Below are 18,032 nucleotides of genomic sequence, written 5' to 3'. Positions count from 1 at the left end.
ATATCTAATGAGTTGTTGAGTATTTTACACTCTGTACTTTTTTTAATAAAGATAAACTTTCTATGTATTCTATGTACAATAAATAAACATACCACATATGACACTTTTTTTTAAAACTACTACTACTACTAATTTACAGATACTAACTGCATTACGGACTGTTCTTTTCCGACAAACGTCCGCTTAACACCCTCATGGAAGACGATAAAACCTGCTATACTTCATTCTAGTCTCCATCTGCCCCAAACTGTAATTTTCCCCATTCATTTGATTAGTAATCTTTCCTCACCATTTTCTATAGAGTGAGTACATTTTCCGGGATTAGGCCTCTGACTCCTATTGAAAACAACAAACACTACCCTCCTACAAGATGAAGACTAATATTTTGATAGGGCTAACTGTCCTGGTGGTCTTCATAGCCGTGGCTAAATCCTATCGGAATCATCTGTCCCTATGACAATATTCAAAGACGGGTACAGTAATACGTTGTGATTTGATTAGTTAGGGTTGATCACAAATTCTGAAGTAGGTGCTTTTATTTTCTAAAGCTATAAATTGTTTATATTGGATGGTGGTATACTCCCCTACGTATGACCCCCTTGGTAAATATGATGGTAGACATCCATGGGATGCATGTTACCTATTCTGGACACAACAAAAGGAGTATTGAGAACTTGAGAGTGCTTTCTATTGTTATAGTCTGATTTCCAGGAACAATTACACATACATCCCATGGGTACCTAGGCCGTTCTAATATGACAAACTGAGTCTGCTGTGGTAGCATTACCTTCACTAATTAAAAACATATTCATTCCACTCTAATGACTGAACCACAGGTAATTGGCAACTTTGTAGATGAAAGAAGCCAGCGAACACTCCTCTAGTTTCAGGGGCGGCACTGTGTGTACAATATCAATTTACACAGTATACAATCGAGTAGACCATTCGTCTTAATGTATATATCTAATACCTGTACTTACTGTGAACGTCTAAACATGTATGTTTCAGTTTTTTATCATGCTGTCTCCTTGCATTCTTCCACCTGATGCCACTCGTAATTAGCAACAAGCTCATGTTCAGTCAGGTGCTCCTACCTATCTACTGTATCATTATTTGTATTGTATTGTCTTGTGTTGCACTGCACTGCACATGATTCATCAACTTCTCTTGCCTCTCCTCCATGTGCCACAGCCCAGTCTCTGACCTGTAAGCAGTGCAGTGTGGGAATATTCTGGACATGTTTATTTTCCACAAACATGGTGTGTGACAACTCCACTCTCAACTGCTACACCAGAGAAGCAAGTAAGGAAGCCTGTACACCAAAAACTTGTGAATATGCAATGAATTCGCTGATATAACATCAATGTCATAATGAACCAATCACTGAAACATCGTATCCAAAATCCACTCCATCTAGAATTAAATGCCATTGGGTTTCTGAAACTTCACACCCGTGGCTGTCTAGACACAGACCTGTGTGGCAAGACCACCGCTGCAACCATCCAGGGTGCTGGTGTCACCAGCAGCTTCTCATGCTGCCAGACAGACGTGTGTAACAGGGCTAGCTACGTCCATCCGTCTCTGTAACTGTAGCTCTCAGTGCCGCCCTGCTTGCCTGGTGGAATCAGACTGGAAAATAGGAAATAGGCATATCTGATATGGGCAGAAAGATTACATTCTTGTTAATCTAACTGCACTATCCAATTTACAGTAGCTATTAGAGTGAAATAATACAATGCTATTGTTTGAGGAGAGTGCAGAGTTATGAACTTGAAAATGTATTAATAAACCAATTAGGCACATTTGGGCAGACTTTTGTATTTATTTATTTATTTAACCTATATTTAACCAGGTAGGCTAGTTGAGAACAAGTTCTCATTTGCAACTGCGACCTCTCCAAGATAAAGCAAAGCAGTTCGACACATACAACACAGAGTTACACATGGAATAAACAAACATACAGTCAATAATACAGTAGAAAAGTCTATATACAGTATGTGCAAATGAGGTAGGATAAGGGAGGTAAGGAAATAAATAGGCCATGGTGGCGAAGTAATTACAATATAGCAATTAAACACTGGAATGGTAGATGTGCAGAAGATGAATGTGCAAGTAGAGATACTGGGGTGCAAAGGAGCAAGATAAATAAATAAATACAGTATGGGGATGAGGTAGTTGGATGGGCTATTTACATATGGGCTATGTACAGGTCTGTGAGCTGCTCTGACAGCTGGTGCTTAAAGCTAGTGAGGGAGATATGAGCCTCCAGCTTCAGTGATTTTTGCAGTTCGTTCCAGTCATTGGCAGGCAGAGAACTGGAAGGAAAGGCGGCCAAAGGAAGAATTGGCTTTGGGGGTGACCAGTGAGATATACCTGCTGGTGCGCGTGCTAAGGGTGGGTGCTGTTATGGTGACCAGTGAGCTGAGATAAGGTGGGGCTTTACCTAGCAGAGACTTGTAGATGACCTGGAGCCAGTGGGTTTGGCGAAAAGTATGAAACCATGGCCAGCCAATGAGAGCGTACAGGTCGCAGTGGTGGGTAGTATATGGGGCTTTGGTGATAAAATGGATGGCACTGTGACAGACTGCATCCAATTTGTTGAGTAGAGTGTCGGAGGCTATTTTGTAAATGACATCGTCGAGGATCGGTAGGATTGGCAGTTTTACGAGGGTATGTTTGGCAGCATGAGTGAAGGATGCTTTGTTGCGAAATAGAAAGCCGATTCTAGATTTAATTTTGGATTGGAGATGCTTAATGTGAGTCTGGAAGGAGAGTTTACAGTCTAACCAGATACCTAGGTATTTGTAGTTGTCCACATATTCTAAGTGAGAACTGTCCAGATTAGTGATGCTGGACGGGCGGGCAGATGAGGGCAGCGATCGGTTGAAGAGCATGCATTTAGTTTTACTTGCATTTAAGAGCAGTTGGAGGCCACGGAAGAAGAGTTGTATGGCATTGAAGCTCATCTGGAGGTTAGATAATACAGTGTCCGACGAAGGGCCAGAGGTATACAGAATGGTGTCGTCTGCGTAGAGGTGGATCAGAGAATCACCAGCAGCAAGAGAGACATCATTGATGTATACAGAGAAGAGAGTCGGCCCGTGAATTTAACCCTGTGGCACCCCCATAGAGACTGTCAGAGGTCGGGACAACAGGCCCTCCGATTTGACACACTGAACTCTATCAGAGAAGTAGTTGGTGAACCAGGTGATACAACTTGATACAACATTTTGAACAGAAATACAATAGTTCATTGGATCAGGTTAAAACTTTGCACATACACTGCTGCCATCTAGTGGCCAAAATCTAAATTGCTCCTAAACTGGAATAATACATTGTGGCCATATCTTGCATTTAAAAGATGGAACAAAAAAATCAGATAAAATGCATGTTTTTTTCTTTGTATTATCTTTTACCAGATCTAATGTGTTATATTCTCCTACACTAATTTAACATTTCCACAAACTTCAAAACGTTTCCTTTCAAATGGTATCAATAATATGCATATCCTTGCTTTCAGGTCCTGAGCTACAGGCAGTTGGATTTGGGTATGTCATTTCAGGCGAAAATGATTTTTTTTTTTTTTAAGGGTCAGATCCTTAAATATCTGCTGTCTTCAGCTTCGGTATGTTTTTTGATTTCATAACCCAAATGACATCGACGACCACCAATGTCTCCCTGCCCCACCCCCACCCCCATGTCCCCATCTCGTTCACGTACACAATCGGGTGCCTTTCTTTCTTATCACCGCTATTCGCTCGGGGCGCTTGGTTAGGGTTACAACGGAGTTCTAAACATCACTTGTATGTGGGCTTTCCAGGAAATGGAGGAATGAGTGTGTAGCAAGTGACACAGAGGGAGGGGAAACCGAAAAGGCGTTAACTGCAAGTTCCACACAGGACGTGAGCGAGGTAAGAACAATTTAGACTACATTCTTACTCACCAAACTCGCGTGAAAGATTGTTATTAATTAAGTCATAACGGTTTACAGTAAGACCTTATTTTTCCTGATGCTTGTTTGTATTAGTTTATATAAACTATCGAATTTATCTGACTGACTATAGCAGATGGTGCGGCCAAGCCCTTGGTCGACATCGGTTATGTTTATCATTGAAATTAGTAAAATATCTGAAAGTTAGTGCAAGACTGAACATTGCGAGTTGTTAACGTTACCCATCCAAAAACTAATCAGTTCTGTCTCATTTAGGTATTCCAGTTCCAGCAGCAACACTTGAAACAAAAAGATGAGTGACGAAAATCAACCTCAAGTTGAACTTTTTGTGAAGGTAAGCAACGTCATCAAATCCATTCTGTGACATGCATAATCATATCTTGGACAAGTTACTATGTAAACAATGCGCCATTACTTTTCGCTGCCAAAATGTCATTATGTGGTACAATGTAATCTATTTTACTAAAACGTCATTATAACCCACGCATTTCTGCAGCAAGATAACTTATCAGTGAGAAAAGTAAACTGTTGCCACTGGTCCCTCGCATCATTTGTTTGAAGACTGAATGCCTAGAGAAAGCAGGCCTAAGGGTTTTCATGGTATTCACAAGATAGTAGATAGGGCGGCCATATATTACGCTATATTTGATTAACATATTAGCCATGCCTATTGCTGTACCCCATTTGGCACATCAGTTGAATGGCCAGAACATTTTATAATCTAATTAAATGCACATTAAGATAATACATATGATATATAGGCTCCTTAATCTATACTGAACAAAAATATAAATGTAACATGTAAAGTGTTGATCCCATGTTTCTTGAGCTAACAACAAAAATCCCTGAAATTTTCCATACTCACAAAAAGCTTATTTCTCTCAAATATTGTGCACCTGTTAGTGAGAATTTCCTCCTTTGCCAAGATAATCCATCCACCTTACAGTTGTGGCATATCAAGGAAGCTGATTAAACAGCATGATCATTACACACGTGCACCTTGTGCTGGGGACAATAAAAGGCCACTCTAAAATGTGCAGTTTTGTCACACAACACAATGCCAGGATGTTTTAAGTTTTGACGGAGCATGGAGTTGGCATGCAGGACTGTCCACCAGAGCTGTTGCCAGATAATTTATTGTTAATTTCAATACCATAAGCCTCCTCCAACGTTGTTTTAAATAATTTGGCAGTACGTCCAACCGTCCTCACAACCGCAGACCACGTGTAACCACGCCAGTCCAGGACCTCCACATCCGGCATCTTCACCTGCTGGATCATCTGAGACCAGCCACCCGGACAGTTGATGAAACTGTGGGTGTGCACAACTGAAGAATTTCAGAAACCTCAGAGAAGCTCATCTGCGTGCTCGTCGTCCTCACCAGGGTCTTGACCTGACTGCAGTTTGGCATTGTAAACGACATCAGTGGGCAAATGCTCACCTTTAATGGCCACTGGCACGCTGGAGAAGTGTGCTCTTCACGGATGAATCCGGACTTCAACTGTACCGGGCAGATGGCAGACATCGTGTATGGTATTGTGTGGGCCAGCGGTTTGCTGTTGTCAATGTTGTGAACAGAGTTCCCCATGGTAGCAGTGCGGTTATGATATGGGCAGGCATAAGCTATGGACAATGAACACAATTCCATTTTATCAATGGCAAGATTCTGAGGCCCATTGTCGTGCTATTCGTCCACCGCCATCACCCTCTTTGAGGGTAATCACTCTTTGACTTCCGCGATCTCTCTTGGGTAGTATATGATCTTCTTGTTCGGATGAATGACCATAATATGTGGCCTTCTATCCCATTCTAGGCAGGCAGTGATGGCCAGAGCATTGGCAACTGTCCGTTCTCCCAGCGCCTCTTCATGGTGCTGTGGCTTAAAGGAGTAACGTTCAACGTCACCACCGTGGACATGAAGAGGTCTGTCTAATGCCTATCAATCTGTATTTATATTACACATACATTTATATTACATATACATTTATATTACATTTGCACATGTCTAAGCTACTTACTCACTCTAATGCTGTCATTGTTTCCCCTCTCTCCCTCTGTCATTTCTCTCTCTCTCTTGATAGGAAACCAGACATCCTTAAGGACCTAGCACCTGGTGCTCAGCCCCCCTTCCTGCTCTATGGGACGGAGGTGAAAACCGACACCAACAAGATAGAAGAGTTCCTGGAGGAGAACCTGTCCCCTCCAAAGTAATCACTCCTTCCATCATTCTATTCTTATTCCATCCTCTGATCAAACCATCAAACAGTTATGCTGCTACTTGCATCAAGCTAAGTTCCATATCCTTCCAGATCTATGTTCATAGGTGGCACGTGAATTTCAAGTTTGGGGAAGCACATTTTGTTAATAATAAAGCATTCCATGCATCTATCATCGCATTTGTAGACTTATGTAAGATGGCCTACTATTCTGACTAGATTGGATAGTCATCATTTAGGCTAATAGTATAGCTCAATCACTGTTTGCAAAAAATACCCTTCAATGCATCGCTGTGCGTGTTGTGGCGCAGAGTAGGCCTAGGCTATAGGCTATATCAGATATGTTTCTTCCCCTTTCTTTTCACAGGAAAAAATTTGGCCTTTTATAAACACATTTCATTTCAATTCTACTAAACTTTGTATGACTGGAGACATGAGCAGAATATTTTTGAATACAACAAAAAGTACAGGGTTACAAAAAGTATAGGCTACTGCTGACAAACAGATCAATAATTACGACCTTGTCTGCAGGCATCTAATCTAGGCCTACGAAAAGGGGAGACAGAAATTATACAGATGGCCATCTAACCTGGAGGAGGAAATGATTGTCCAAAAACAAAGTTTCAAGTTGCACTGATCTAATGATGAGTGAATATGCGCACTCACCGGGGATAAGGAGGATGCTCTCTGCTGGTGCCAATAAGATAGGCTCTGGTTTGCTCAAATTGAGAATTTTGATAACAAAAAAATAGATTAGAGACTTTTTATTGTCTTCTCTTTCCAGCAATAGCAATTGTATTTTGAAATATAGTGATATGCCTGGCACTATTTTAGCTGCTTTTCGCTGACAGTCATAACACAACAATAATCTATTTGGTATTTAAATGCGCGCAGTGCCCAAATTGCGGGCCTTCCAACTGTAGGCTATTCACTTGTGATTTAGAACAATCCACAGCTTGTTTTTTTTTAATGAAGTTAATGATCATCTGGGGCCAAACCATGCTTTCTGGTGTACTTGCTTATTTGGAATAATTTGAATTCTTTCTGTATAGACAAAAGTAATTATATAAGGTTGGCAATTTCCTTCAATTTACTTTAGGAGAAGCTTAGCTTCCTTTGTATAATCATTTGTGTGTGTTGTTTGCCTCTGTAAAGTATGTTGATAGGTTATGTACTGTCCTTGCATGTACTTTATGTGTTAAACGTTACTTCCTGTGTTCCTCTCTGAAGACAACATGCTTTCTCCCATGATAACTTACTGACTGAGGTCTGCTAGATAGCAAATTTGTAATACGTCCTCCACCCCCTCCCCAGATACCCCCGCATGGCTTCCAGGAACCCTGAGTCTAACACAGCCGGCCTGGACGTGTTCTCCAAGTTCTCGGCCTACATCAAGAATTCAAACCCCCAGCTCAATGACAGTGAGTGACAATGACAAATCAGGATGAACTGAGCCCGACCCTTTCATGTACAGAAACACTATTGCGTGTTAACAAGCACCTGCAAGAACTCCCACAATCTGTCTCTGTATTCCAGAGCAGCAGGGAGTGTCTTTGTTAATGGCATTATGCTCTGAGCCTTGCGTCTCTTCACAAACCGGTTGCCTGTGGTCTTGTATTTTTAGCAGCGCTTTCAGAAGTACAGTGAAAAGTACACACTAAGATAAGCATTTGTCATGTGCAATGAGTCATTTTAAATGACTCTTTAACTCAGCAATTTACATCTGTACCTCAAGTCCTCAAGTCCAATTATGTTTTTGTTCAAATAATTAAAGTAATTATATTTCTATGGGTGTTAGTCATATTTCCTTTGTATTGTGCATTGTTTCATGGTGCAGCACATTCAATTCCTGTTTCAATATAATTGCAGGGAGCTTTCTGAAGGCTTTACTTGCATGATACTAGTGAGGAGCTTTAGCTTTGAGCGTACTACAGTTTGTTTATGTACGTGTCCGTCTTAATAAATGTGTTGTACTTTGTGTGTTCTCTGTGTGGTCAGACCTAGAGAAAGGCCTGCTCAAGGCCCTGAAGAAGCTAGATGACTACCTTGGCTCACCACTTCCTGAGGAGATTGACGAGACTAGTGCTGATGAGGTCACTTCTTCCGCCCGCCCCTTCCTGGATGGGCAGGACCTCACTCTGGCCGACTGCAACTTGCTGCCCAAGCTGAACATCGTCAAGGTAATTCTTTGTTTTAAGCCCTGCTTGTGGCCTAGTGTGAAGTCCATAATCAAATCAGTATTAATTGGGGTTGGTGGACCACTTGTGAGCTAAATGCTGCCACATGTACAACATTAACTTCAGTGCGAACTGCAAAGATCCAATGGGCTCTTTTGATCATTCTTTTTTGGACTATAAACATTTCTTGGCTCTAACTGTTACTTTTCTTGTCTTTACTTTTTTGTATCTTACTTTTATTTTGGTCATTCAGTAGCCACGTGTATTCAGAATCAGAAAAACCTTTATTCACCGAAGACATTTGCATGTTCAGAAATTTTACTCTATGAAATGATCCTGACACAATAAACAGAATATACAGACAGGCACATTAATCAGATTATACGGATAAAATACACTATATAAACAAAAGTATGTGGACACCCCTTCAAATTAGTGGATTCAGCTATTTCAGTCACACCCATTGCTGGCAGGTATATAAAATCGAGCACACAAGCCATGCAATCTCCATAGACAAACATTGGTAGTAGAATGGCCTTACTGAAGAGCTCAGTGACTTTCAACGTGGCACCATCATGTGATGTGACCTTTCCAACAAGTCAGTTCGTCAATTTTCTGCCCTGCAAGAGCATAGGGCCAATTGTAAAGTTTGGTGGAGGAGAAATAATGGTCTGGGGCTGTTTTTCATGGTTCGGGCTAGGCCCCTTAGTTTCAGTGAAGGGAAGTCTTAACGTTACAGTATACAATGACATTCTAGATTATTCTGTGCTACCAACTTTGTGGTAACAGTTTGGGGAAGGCCCTTTCCTGTTTCAGTATGACAATGCCCCCGTGCACAAAGCAAGATCCATACGGAAATGGTTTGTCGAGATTGGTGGAAGAACTTGAATGGCCTGCACAAAGGCCTGACCGCCACCCTATCGAACACCTTTGGGATGAATTGGAATGCCGACTGCGAGTCAGGCCTAATCGCCCAACATTAGTGCCCGACCTCACTAATGCTCTTGTGACTGAATGGAAGCAAGTCCCCGCAGTAATGTTTCAACATCTAGTGGAAAGCCTTCCCAGAAGAGTGGAGGCTGTTATAGAAGCAAAGGGGGGACCAACTCTATATTAATGGTCATGATGTTGGAATGAGATGTTTGACGAGCAGGTGTCCACATACTTTTTACAGACCGCACTATGAACACTATAATCTACATTATAAACTGGGTGGTTTGAGCCCTGAATGCTGATTGGGTGAAAGCTGTGGTATATCAGACCGTATACCATGGGTACCGTATGACAAAACATTTATGTTTACTGCTCTAATTACGTTGGTAACCAGTTTATAATAGCAATAAGGCACCTCTGGGGTTTGTGATATAAGGCCAATATACCACCGCTAAGGACTGTGTCCTAGCACTCCGCGTTGCATCTTGCCTAAGAACAGCCCTTAGCCGTGGTATATTGGCCATATACCACATCCCCTCGGGCCTTATTGCTTAGTTAGAACTTTGCATGTAGAGACAGATGTACAGTATGAATAAAAGCAATGTTACAGGATGATTTGCAGTGGTGGCGAATTACATGTATCTCTCCGTTCTTTCTCTTTTTTTCTCTCTCCCTGTCCAATCCTCAGGTTGTGTGTCTGAAGTATCGCACTTTCTCCGTCCCCAAGTCTCTCTCCAACCTGTGGCGGTACCTGGACGCTGCGTACGCCCGCGAGGAGTTCTCCTCTACCTGCCCCAACGACACAGAGATACACATCGCCTACTCAGCCGTGGCTAAAGCACTTAAGTAGGAGGAGAAGGGGATTCCATCAGTTTTCACACACCAGTGAATACATCTTATACACTCACCTACGCACACACTGTACATGTGGCAGCATACACACACACTAATGCGCTCACACACACATGCACTCTCTCAGACACACATATTATTCAACAGCGTAGCAAGTTGGAAACATTTAATTGGCCATTTAAGAGTTTGTGAAACTGAGACTTATAGTTTATGGTTCCCTTTTTGTCACATGCCGCATCCACTCTTAATACCGTATATTCAGTGGCAGTTACACACAGTTAAAGTTCTATACATGGGCAGTAGGTTACATATGGTAGCAGCCAACTAAAGGTGTTCAGTCACTATGATTAATTCTGCACTCCATACATTGCCAGCTATTAGCTTCTATCTCTTGGCCAAGCCGTAAACTGCTCTTCTGTTGTGATTACACACACACATACCAGTTTAACTGCTACCTGCAGCTGAAAGAGAGAGGTCTGTTATAGGTGTGTCTATAATTATACATTATTACATATATATTATTACACTGTTGATATATTGTTCAGGGCGAACCGCCTTTAACATGGTCAGTTTGAAGCAGTCGTTTTATACATGCTAAATGGTCCGAGATTAGGTTCAGGGAATAGGAAAGCAGGTCTTGGGCATGTAATAGTACATCGGGGCACACTATACAGAGGTGTTTCTCTGCACTGTACAGTTACCAACACAGGAAATGATTTCAGCAGACCTCGGCTTCCCCTTTCTCCGCCTTGTAGCGCTGTGAAGGGTTAATCAAGTTTATATCCCCCCCATTGTAAGGCTCTTTTGCTATTAGTAATCGACCTCCATTCCCCCATTCAAAGTGAAGGATATGTTTTATACTATAAAAAAAACTGTGAGAGGCTCATATTGCAGGACAGTTGAGTTATTCCAGACGAAGTAATGTGGCTATAGTTGCTGCTTTGTGTGAACTTTAGGTTATTAAAGTACTTGACTCTGTATGGCCTTGAGGCACCAAGCCGGTTCAGTCACATGTTTCACTGTAATCTGAGGGAAAACTACAGGATGTAATGCAGACGTGCACACAGGCTCCTCGCATGACTAAACCATAAACGTCACATTCATTAAAAATAGAGATGCACATTGCATAGATAACTGAAACTGAAATCTTCAAAGAGAGAATGCCACAGGATTGTGTATTTGTACTTTTTGATATGGTTACTTGAACTTGAAAAAAGAGAAGTTTGAACCTTTAGTGAGACAAATGAAAGGTTTTACTTCAGGTCTATCGAGCTGGGTGTTGTTTAAACACCTTTGAACCTTTGAAGTCCTGTGCTGTGTAGTACTGAGCAATTTGAGCTTTTTTAGGTCATTTGTTTTCGGTTCTATTAATGCATAATAATCACGGTTTTTAATTTTGGTTTTGATTATTTTTGTTAAATATGAAATGCATTATGAAATAATGACATGATTTTAGAGCTTTTTAATGAAAATTCCAAAGCCAAAAATAGTAAACATTAAATTTCCAAAACATTTAAAATATTCCATTGTCTCTGATCAGGTCCACATTGGGTAAACGTCAATAGAAAAATTGAAAATTACAATGAAATAATAAAATGGGTATATTACTTAGTTTTTAGTGGATTACATTATTATTTTTAATTCCTTAAAGTAATCATCTCATCTCTGCTCAGGCAGTAGCAATCAGCCAGCCAGGCCATGTAACAGTACGTCCTCCCCATACTATACTGTCTTTAGTCATCCTATTTAGCTAGCCTGCCTAAGTATGCTGCAGAGCTTTCTCACGAAATCATTTGACTAGATCTTCAATGTAGATAAGGCATACTTTCATTAACTGTCTCTTGTCTCTCTCGTCGTTGTGTTGTGTATATTCCTCTCTCGTGTGGTCTATTCAGTCTGTGTATCTAACCTAACGTAGCATGCGTAAAAGTGTATCCGTCCTGAGATCAGTAAACAATGACGAGATGCTAATTTCTCCGCCCTAAAAATGAGAGTCGTCGCAAATGCGGGAAGGCAAACGACAAGCGTAAGTCATTCCAAGCGCATTGCATTCGGTTTATTTTGGAGAGATTTTGGCGAAAGTGAAACCTCTCGTTTGGCCTCTTCCTCTGATCTGTTTGAGCTGGGGGAAAAACTAGCGCAATGGATTGTGGTCATTGTAATTATTTATGACGTTTCTGCGCTGAACTATGTTGAATATTTGTTAAATGAAAACAACTCCCTTCAGCCCTGGGTCCCACATAGTTCTTGACATCATTTATTTTCTGAATGATTTGACTAACTAAATGGAATTCAAGTAATTTAACCGACTTTGGTCCATTAGTTGTTTAATAACCCGGAAAAAACGAAATGTCAGTTAATCGTTCAGCACTAAGGCTTTGTAGTGTGTAGTGACTTTGAATAAGTAATCCATTTTACATTGACTTGAAATTCAGTCCCCTGGGAAAGAACTGGACATATTTGTTTGGGCTCTATTTAATCCATAGGTCAGTGGTCAGCGTTACAGCGTGATTGAAATTCAAAGGCAATGTTACCCCGTTTAGTAGAGACTGCATTCACGGTAAATGCTGCATATGCCGGATCAGTCAGAAATTACATTTGAATTTCTATTGCACAATCTGTAACGATTCAGTGATACAGATTGAATCGAGCTCTCAGCCTGACTGATAGACATACATTTACAACAGCTTTGTGAAGACAGAACCTATATATTTTGTATGTCTTCCAGGGTAAGGTTTTGTAAGACAGTCACTAAGTGCAATTCACGTTATTGAATAGTACAAACATGAAGATGTCATTTGCAATATATTTAGCATCTGAGTTGGCATTGTTATTGTCAGCTATTTTATACAGTCGAGTCATCAAACCGTGGGATGAATCTGTAGTTTAAAACCCATACATGTCATCCACAGCTGATAGATAAGAAAAATCTTCATAAAACCCATTACTATTTTACATGACTGAATCCTTTATGTTATGGATTTTATTTGGTTTCTATGGACCTACTTTTACCCGGTCAATTGTCTATAGTCCTGTTGTCATAACTATTTGTCAAAAAGAGACCAAGTCTTCATTTCAATGTTGCCTGTTGTATTCTAGTATTTTCCTTTACTGAAGCTTGTAACAGTTATTTTTTTAACTTCCTTTTACTGTAAGATTAGTGATGACTTCAGGGACTTTTTACATTCGTCTTTAATTATTATTTAATGTATTATCCACCTTTACGTCTCCATTTCATACATATCTATTTTCCATCTTTAACCCCTCCTCAAACCCATCCTCTTTTTTTTAAAGACCCATCTTCATTTTTGTTTTTATTTTCTTCCTAACTTTTGATGCATTCTTTCCTCCACGTATTTTAGCCCTTTACTTCACCTTCAATTTTATTCGAAGGCAATAGCACTTAACCTAGATAATGTTGTGTACATTGAGTCAATGACAATCAAACTTAGTATTTCTTTTGTAGGTTTTAATCATCCTGAAAAGACGGTCAAAATAAAACCACAATTGGTTACTGTTTCTTTACTTGTTTGTTTATTAATGGCTGCCAATCCTTTTTCAACAGTTATGCTAAATATAGCACCATAGAAAAGTAGAATAGTTAGAAAGCCATATTAACCCTTATTTAAACAAATGTTCTTATAAATTAATGCAGATTTGATCAACATATGGATTATGTTTCGCCTCTAGTTTCACTGTCATATGTCTCAAATAGACATATGACTCATTTCTACCCTCAGGTGACTGTGACTGTGCACTACTGTTTAGGATGCATGTGTGTGTGTGTGTATTGTATGTGAGTTCTAAGCCTACATGTAAACAAGGCACGGTCAGTGTGTCAAACTGTGTATGTTTATAATGAGATTTTTTGGGTTAGTGGGATTCATCCCATTACAGTATAGGTTGTGCATGTTACTGTGTGATGAGGAATGTACATATAAAATGCAATACATTTGGATATCAGCTTAGTATGAGAGAGAAAATAACTAGGATGCACAGTGCACCTCCCCTCCAGATGGGGGCAGCATGGGCCATAGCCTCGTTGCACAGGTCCGTGTCACAGTAATTTTGGTAGGTGAAGTTCAGGCATGCAGCGTGTTTCTCCCCAGATCAACCACATTGAGAGGGACTGGCACAGTTCTTCTCATACAGGACCAGATGCAGGGAGCCTACAGATGAGGAAAAGGGTCATTTCAATGGTATTCAGTATATTTCACTTCAGTAAGTCGAGGCCTACTTGTCAGTGCACTGACTGAAATAGAGACAAGAGGAGATGATAGTGTAATTGCTAGACTGACAGACATTGGGATGTATTACTGTCACACTAAGAGACATACAATTGGCCCACCAAAAGTCAGTGGATAGACCACACCAGCTCTACATTTAGAAAGGTGTTAACACAATACATTCAATCACTGCAAATTACTGACCTCAATCGAATTATGTGGCAAAAAATACTTTTCAGAGCGGTCCCTTTCCTCTTATCCTCAGAGTAACACAAAATCCTGTGTCCCACCCACTTAGCGTTCGGCTATTTTTAGAGATAATTTGATGGCATCACAGGCATTAGGGAGCTAACAACCGGCTTGCTGAGAGAATAGTGGTGACGTTTGGCCTTTTCAGCTAGCCTTTTGTCTCATTATGTAGTGAAGACCCAGCAGGAAGGCAAGGCTAGGCAGGCATAGTGGGCCATAAAACATCTCCCACACTTAACTCTTCAACTTTAGTTAACATTACACAATTGCAGTGCCACTCAAGTTTGTTATCCAATCCAATACACAATCATGAAACATTATTGTATAGTTTCTGTCATGCCACCTCCACCGGAAACCCAATACTGTCTCCAATGCCCACACACATGCACAAATACACGCATGCAAACACACACGCAAGCACGCACACACACACACAAACATACAGCCTGCACTCACCTTGCATCTCCACTGCTGTGCTAGCTCGTCAGCGTTGCCCGGCAGGACACTCCTGAGGGAACTTGAGGCAGTCCATAGGAGAGATGGCAGGAAACATGTGTAACAGCACAGAGTTGCTAATAAAGAAAGGGATTGTGTATCAAATATAAGATGTACATCATACTAATGGGGGTATGAAGGTGGGGGAAAAAGACAACTCAGGACTAAAGATATTCATTTTCCCCTAAAATTTTAATGGTTGCAACCTGGTCTCAGAGCATTTTGTATTATTCTGTATGTAAATCCAAGACTCTTAATTTAGTATAATATGTTACTTTTCGTATGTTATGTATTCATTTATGGGTGTCCATTAACCATTTCATATGATATGTTACGAATAACAATTCGTATTATATGTTGTGCATTTGCCAAACTTACAATATGTTATGAATTTGCTAAATGTACAATATGTTACGAATTCTAGCTAGGTGGCTAACATTAGCTAGCTCGCTAACGTTAGCTAGGCTAGGGGTTAGGGTTAAAGTTAGGGTTAAGTTTAGGAGTTAGGTTAAAGGGTTAAGGTTAGGGGAAGGGTTAGCTAACATGCTACGTATCTGCAAACTAGCTAAAAAGTAGTAAGTAGTTGAAAAGTTTCTAAAATGCTGATGTCTTCTGGGATGAGATTCAAACTCGCAACCTTTGTGTTGCTAGACATTTGCGTTATAAGCCCACCCATCCACTTTGACCTTGCCTAAATTTAAGTAACCATCTGGTTTACATAACCATACCAAAGGTAACATATCATAGTACATGGAGCTTTCGGATTTACATACAGAATAATACAAAATGCTCTGAGACCGGGTTGACTAGATAATGTAGAATTATTATCTCAATGCATTTCTCCTGTTATTGAGCTATGGGTCGAATCTAAAAAGTTACTTGTCCTTGTTAAACCTATTGAATTGAGTATTCTTAGGCATTATCAAGCTTATTTATTTTCCTCAAACCTTCTCATCTCCATCCTTTTCTTACATACCTGCCAAAGGAAGACAGCACAGGAAAAGAAGGAACAGTTGTGGAGAATACATCTTAGAAGTTGTAGAAGTTGATTCTTGGGCACTTTAGAAATATTACAAACTCTTCTCTCATTTTGGTAAATGTCCCTGCCTGATACCTCCAGCCTCTCTCTTCTACCAACTCCATTAGCAGTTAATAGGTAGCATGTTCCATTCAAATCCAAATTAAATATATTTGTATCTCTTTCCTTCCTTCCAAGTCAGCATCCAATCCAATCCATCCAATTCTCAATCTTTCTCTCCCAGTCAACCACACTGTTTTGTCTCACTGTATTATTTCTCTCTCTTAAAGTGCAATGTGTCCAGATGTCATTTGTATTGTCCTCAGATGGTCAGTTGTAAATTCCCTCAATCTACCTCCCCATCTATCTCTGGTCCTCTTTCTTCCTAACCAACCAGACTCTGGGAGCAACGTTTTCCACCCCAAACTCTCCAAATGTAATTTGGATGGCAACCATGTAGTGCTTAAACTGACATGGATTTACACAGAGGGCCTTACTTTTAAGATAACAACTAAATGTGACATGTAGGGTGGCGGTGATTTATATTGTACCGACTCAAAAATAGCAAGGCAAGTTACACATCATGTCCAAAATGAAGGCTACACCCACAGATGTGGATTCAGACGACACAGTAAAAACAGTGGAGAGGATGCATTGTATGTGTAACCTACAGTATATCATGATGCATTTTATACATGAGTATTTCTTGCTGAAAAGCTTATGCATTCAACTTATGCATTCAGCTTACGCATGAGATAATAAAGAGAGAACGGGAGGGAGACAGACAGACAGACGGACGGACAGAGAATGACTAAGAAAGAGTAGGTAAGAGACAGAAAGAAATACTTGCAGTAAGAGTAGCGCAAGAGGAAGACCGGAAGACGAAGTAAAGAGAGGCAGAGAAAGTAACTGCATTATCCATAACTCCCTATAGAGTGCCCTGAGGTGGGCAAGGAGGGTAGTCACGTGACAGGAGTCTTGTGATAGGGGTGGGATCAGGCCGGATAAACAGTTTACCAGGCATTAAGCACACCACACACAGCCAGCCTTCCTGAAACCCATTAGATAGGCTAGGGTCATGTTCATACATCACAGAACGGAAGAAAACAGAGTGAAACAGGGAAGAACTACATGAACTTGTCCAATAAGAACTGCTTGTTTTTCATTTTCTGTTAAAAAAAAAAGTTTTGCTATGGGGAAGGGAGGATTGGCTGGTTGCCCTATTCTAGTGCTGGTATGTAGAGTACAGATCCTCCACTGTATTTCAATGGGATGTTTTGTGTGGGCTGGAGTTGGGCTGACAGATGGTGTTCTTTTGTTAATCCTGTGTTTGTGTGTGTGTGTGTGCATGTGTGTGTGTGTGTGTGTGTGTCTGTCTGTCTCTATGTGTCTCTCTCCCTGTCTCTCGCTCTCTCTCTCTCTCTCTCTCTCTCTCTCTTACGTCATCAAATGAACTTCCAAGCTTATTTTCTGACTCCCAATCAAATATGCAGTGGACTGTTTTGACATTTTTGACTGCAGTAACATATGCCAGTCGCTAGACGGGAACATTGCACTGCCCTGTCTGCAGGTCACACACGCCATCTGTCACTAGTGGGTCTGTTTCTGTGTTTACCATTTCACCAGAGATGAATGTCTCAAATGTGAGACTGAGTAATGCTCAACATTTCTAGGACGAACCTCTCGAGTGTGATAAACCACCGGCATCTTAATTTCCCAAGACAAACAGACACTTTGACAAACTATGTTGTGTGACTCCGTCATATCTCTTTCTCTTGGATCCGTTGCATAGATATATGACCCATATTGCAGAAAAGCCCGGATTATTTTTCACAGACAAAGACTAGAGGCCAACCACACACACACACACACACACACACACACACACACAATCATTGAATAGTCAAACGTATT

General features: G+C 40.6%; 1 protein-coding gene and 1 long non-coding RNA gene across 3 annotated transcripts; one reads left to right on the top strand and one right to left on the bottom strand.

The window, feature by feature from the left end:
• The first annotated feature begins 3,762 nt into the window (after nt 1-3,762).
• LOC112229955 (chloride intracellular channel protein 1) lies at nt 3,763-13,655 on the top strand. Of its 2 annotated transcripts, none has more exons than XM_024396126.2 (7): nt 3,763-3,911; nt 4,208-4,286; nt 5,766-5,875; nt 6,034-6,159; nt 7,483-7,589; nt 8,167-8,348; nt 9,967-13,655. In XM_024396126.2, the coding sequence occupies exons 2-7, from the start codon at nt 4,245-4,247 to the stop codon at nt 10,126-10,128; spliced, it is 729 nt and encodes a 242-aa protein (XP_024251894.1). In that variant the 5' UTR covers nt 3,763-3,911; nt 4,208-4,244; the 3' UTR covers nt 10,129-13,655. The 2 variants fall into 2 exon arrangements, with proteins under 2 accessions (XP_024251894.1, XP_024251895.1); XM_024396127.2 differs by lacking the exon at nt 3,763-3,911 and adding an exon at nt 3,916-3,990.
• On the bottom strand, nt 13,435-17,469 carry LOC112229957. The gene is made up of 3 exons (XR_002950240.2): nt 16,077-17,469; nt 15,062-15,177; nt 13,435-14,299 (listed from the first exon to the last, which is right to left on the bottom strand). It is a non-coding gene; the product is annotated as an uncharacterized LOC112229957 (long non-coding RNA).
• Nucleotides 17,470-18,032: the final 563 nt, after the last annotated feature.

The sequence above is a fragment of the Oncorhynchus tshawytscha genome, linkage group LG31 (genome assembly GCF_018296145.1).
Source record: "Oncorhynchus tshawytscha isolate Ot180627B linkage group LG31, Otsh_v2.0, whole genome shotgun sequence".
Taxonomy (NCBI): Eukaryota; Metazoa; Chordata; class Actinopteri; order Salmoniformes; family Salmonidae; genus Oncorhynchus; species Oncorhynchus tshawytscha.
The sequence above is the reverse complement of the archived record's forward strand: the minus strand, read 5'-3'. Positions and strand labels throughout refer to the sequence as shown.

What these genes read in the sequence shown, in the direction of transcription:
- LOC112229955 (XM_024396126.2), top strand. Translation starts at nt 4,245, where the DNA reads ATGAGTGACGAAAATCAACCTCAAGTTGAACTTTTTGTGAAG. An exon ending in AAGTTGAACTTTTTGTGAAG is followed by an intron (nt 4,287 to 5,765) that starts GTAAGCAACGTC and finishes ATCCCATTCTAG; the next exon opens with GCAGGCAGTGATGGCCAGAG. An exon ending in ACCACCGTGGACATGAAGAG is followed by an intron (nt 5,876 to 6,033) that starts GTCTGTCTAATG and finishes CTCTCTTGATAG; the next exon opens with GAAACCAGACATCCTTAAGG.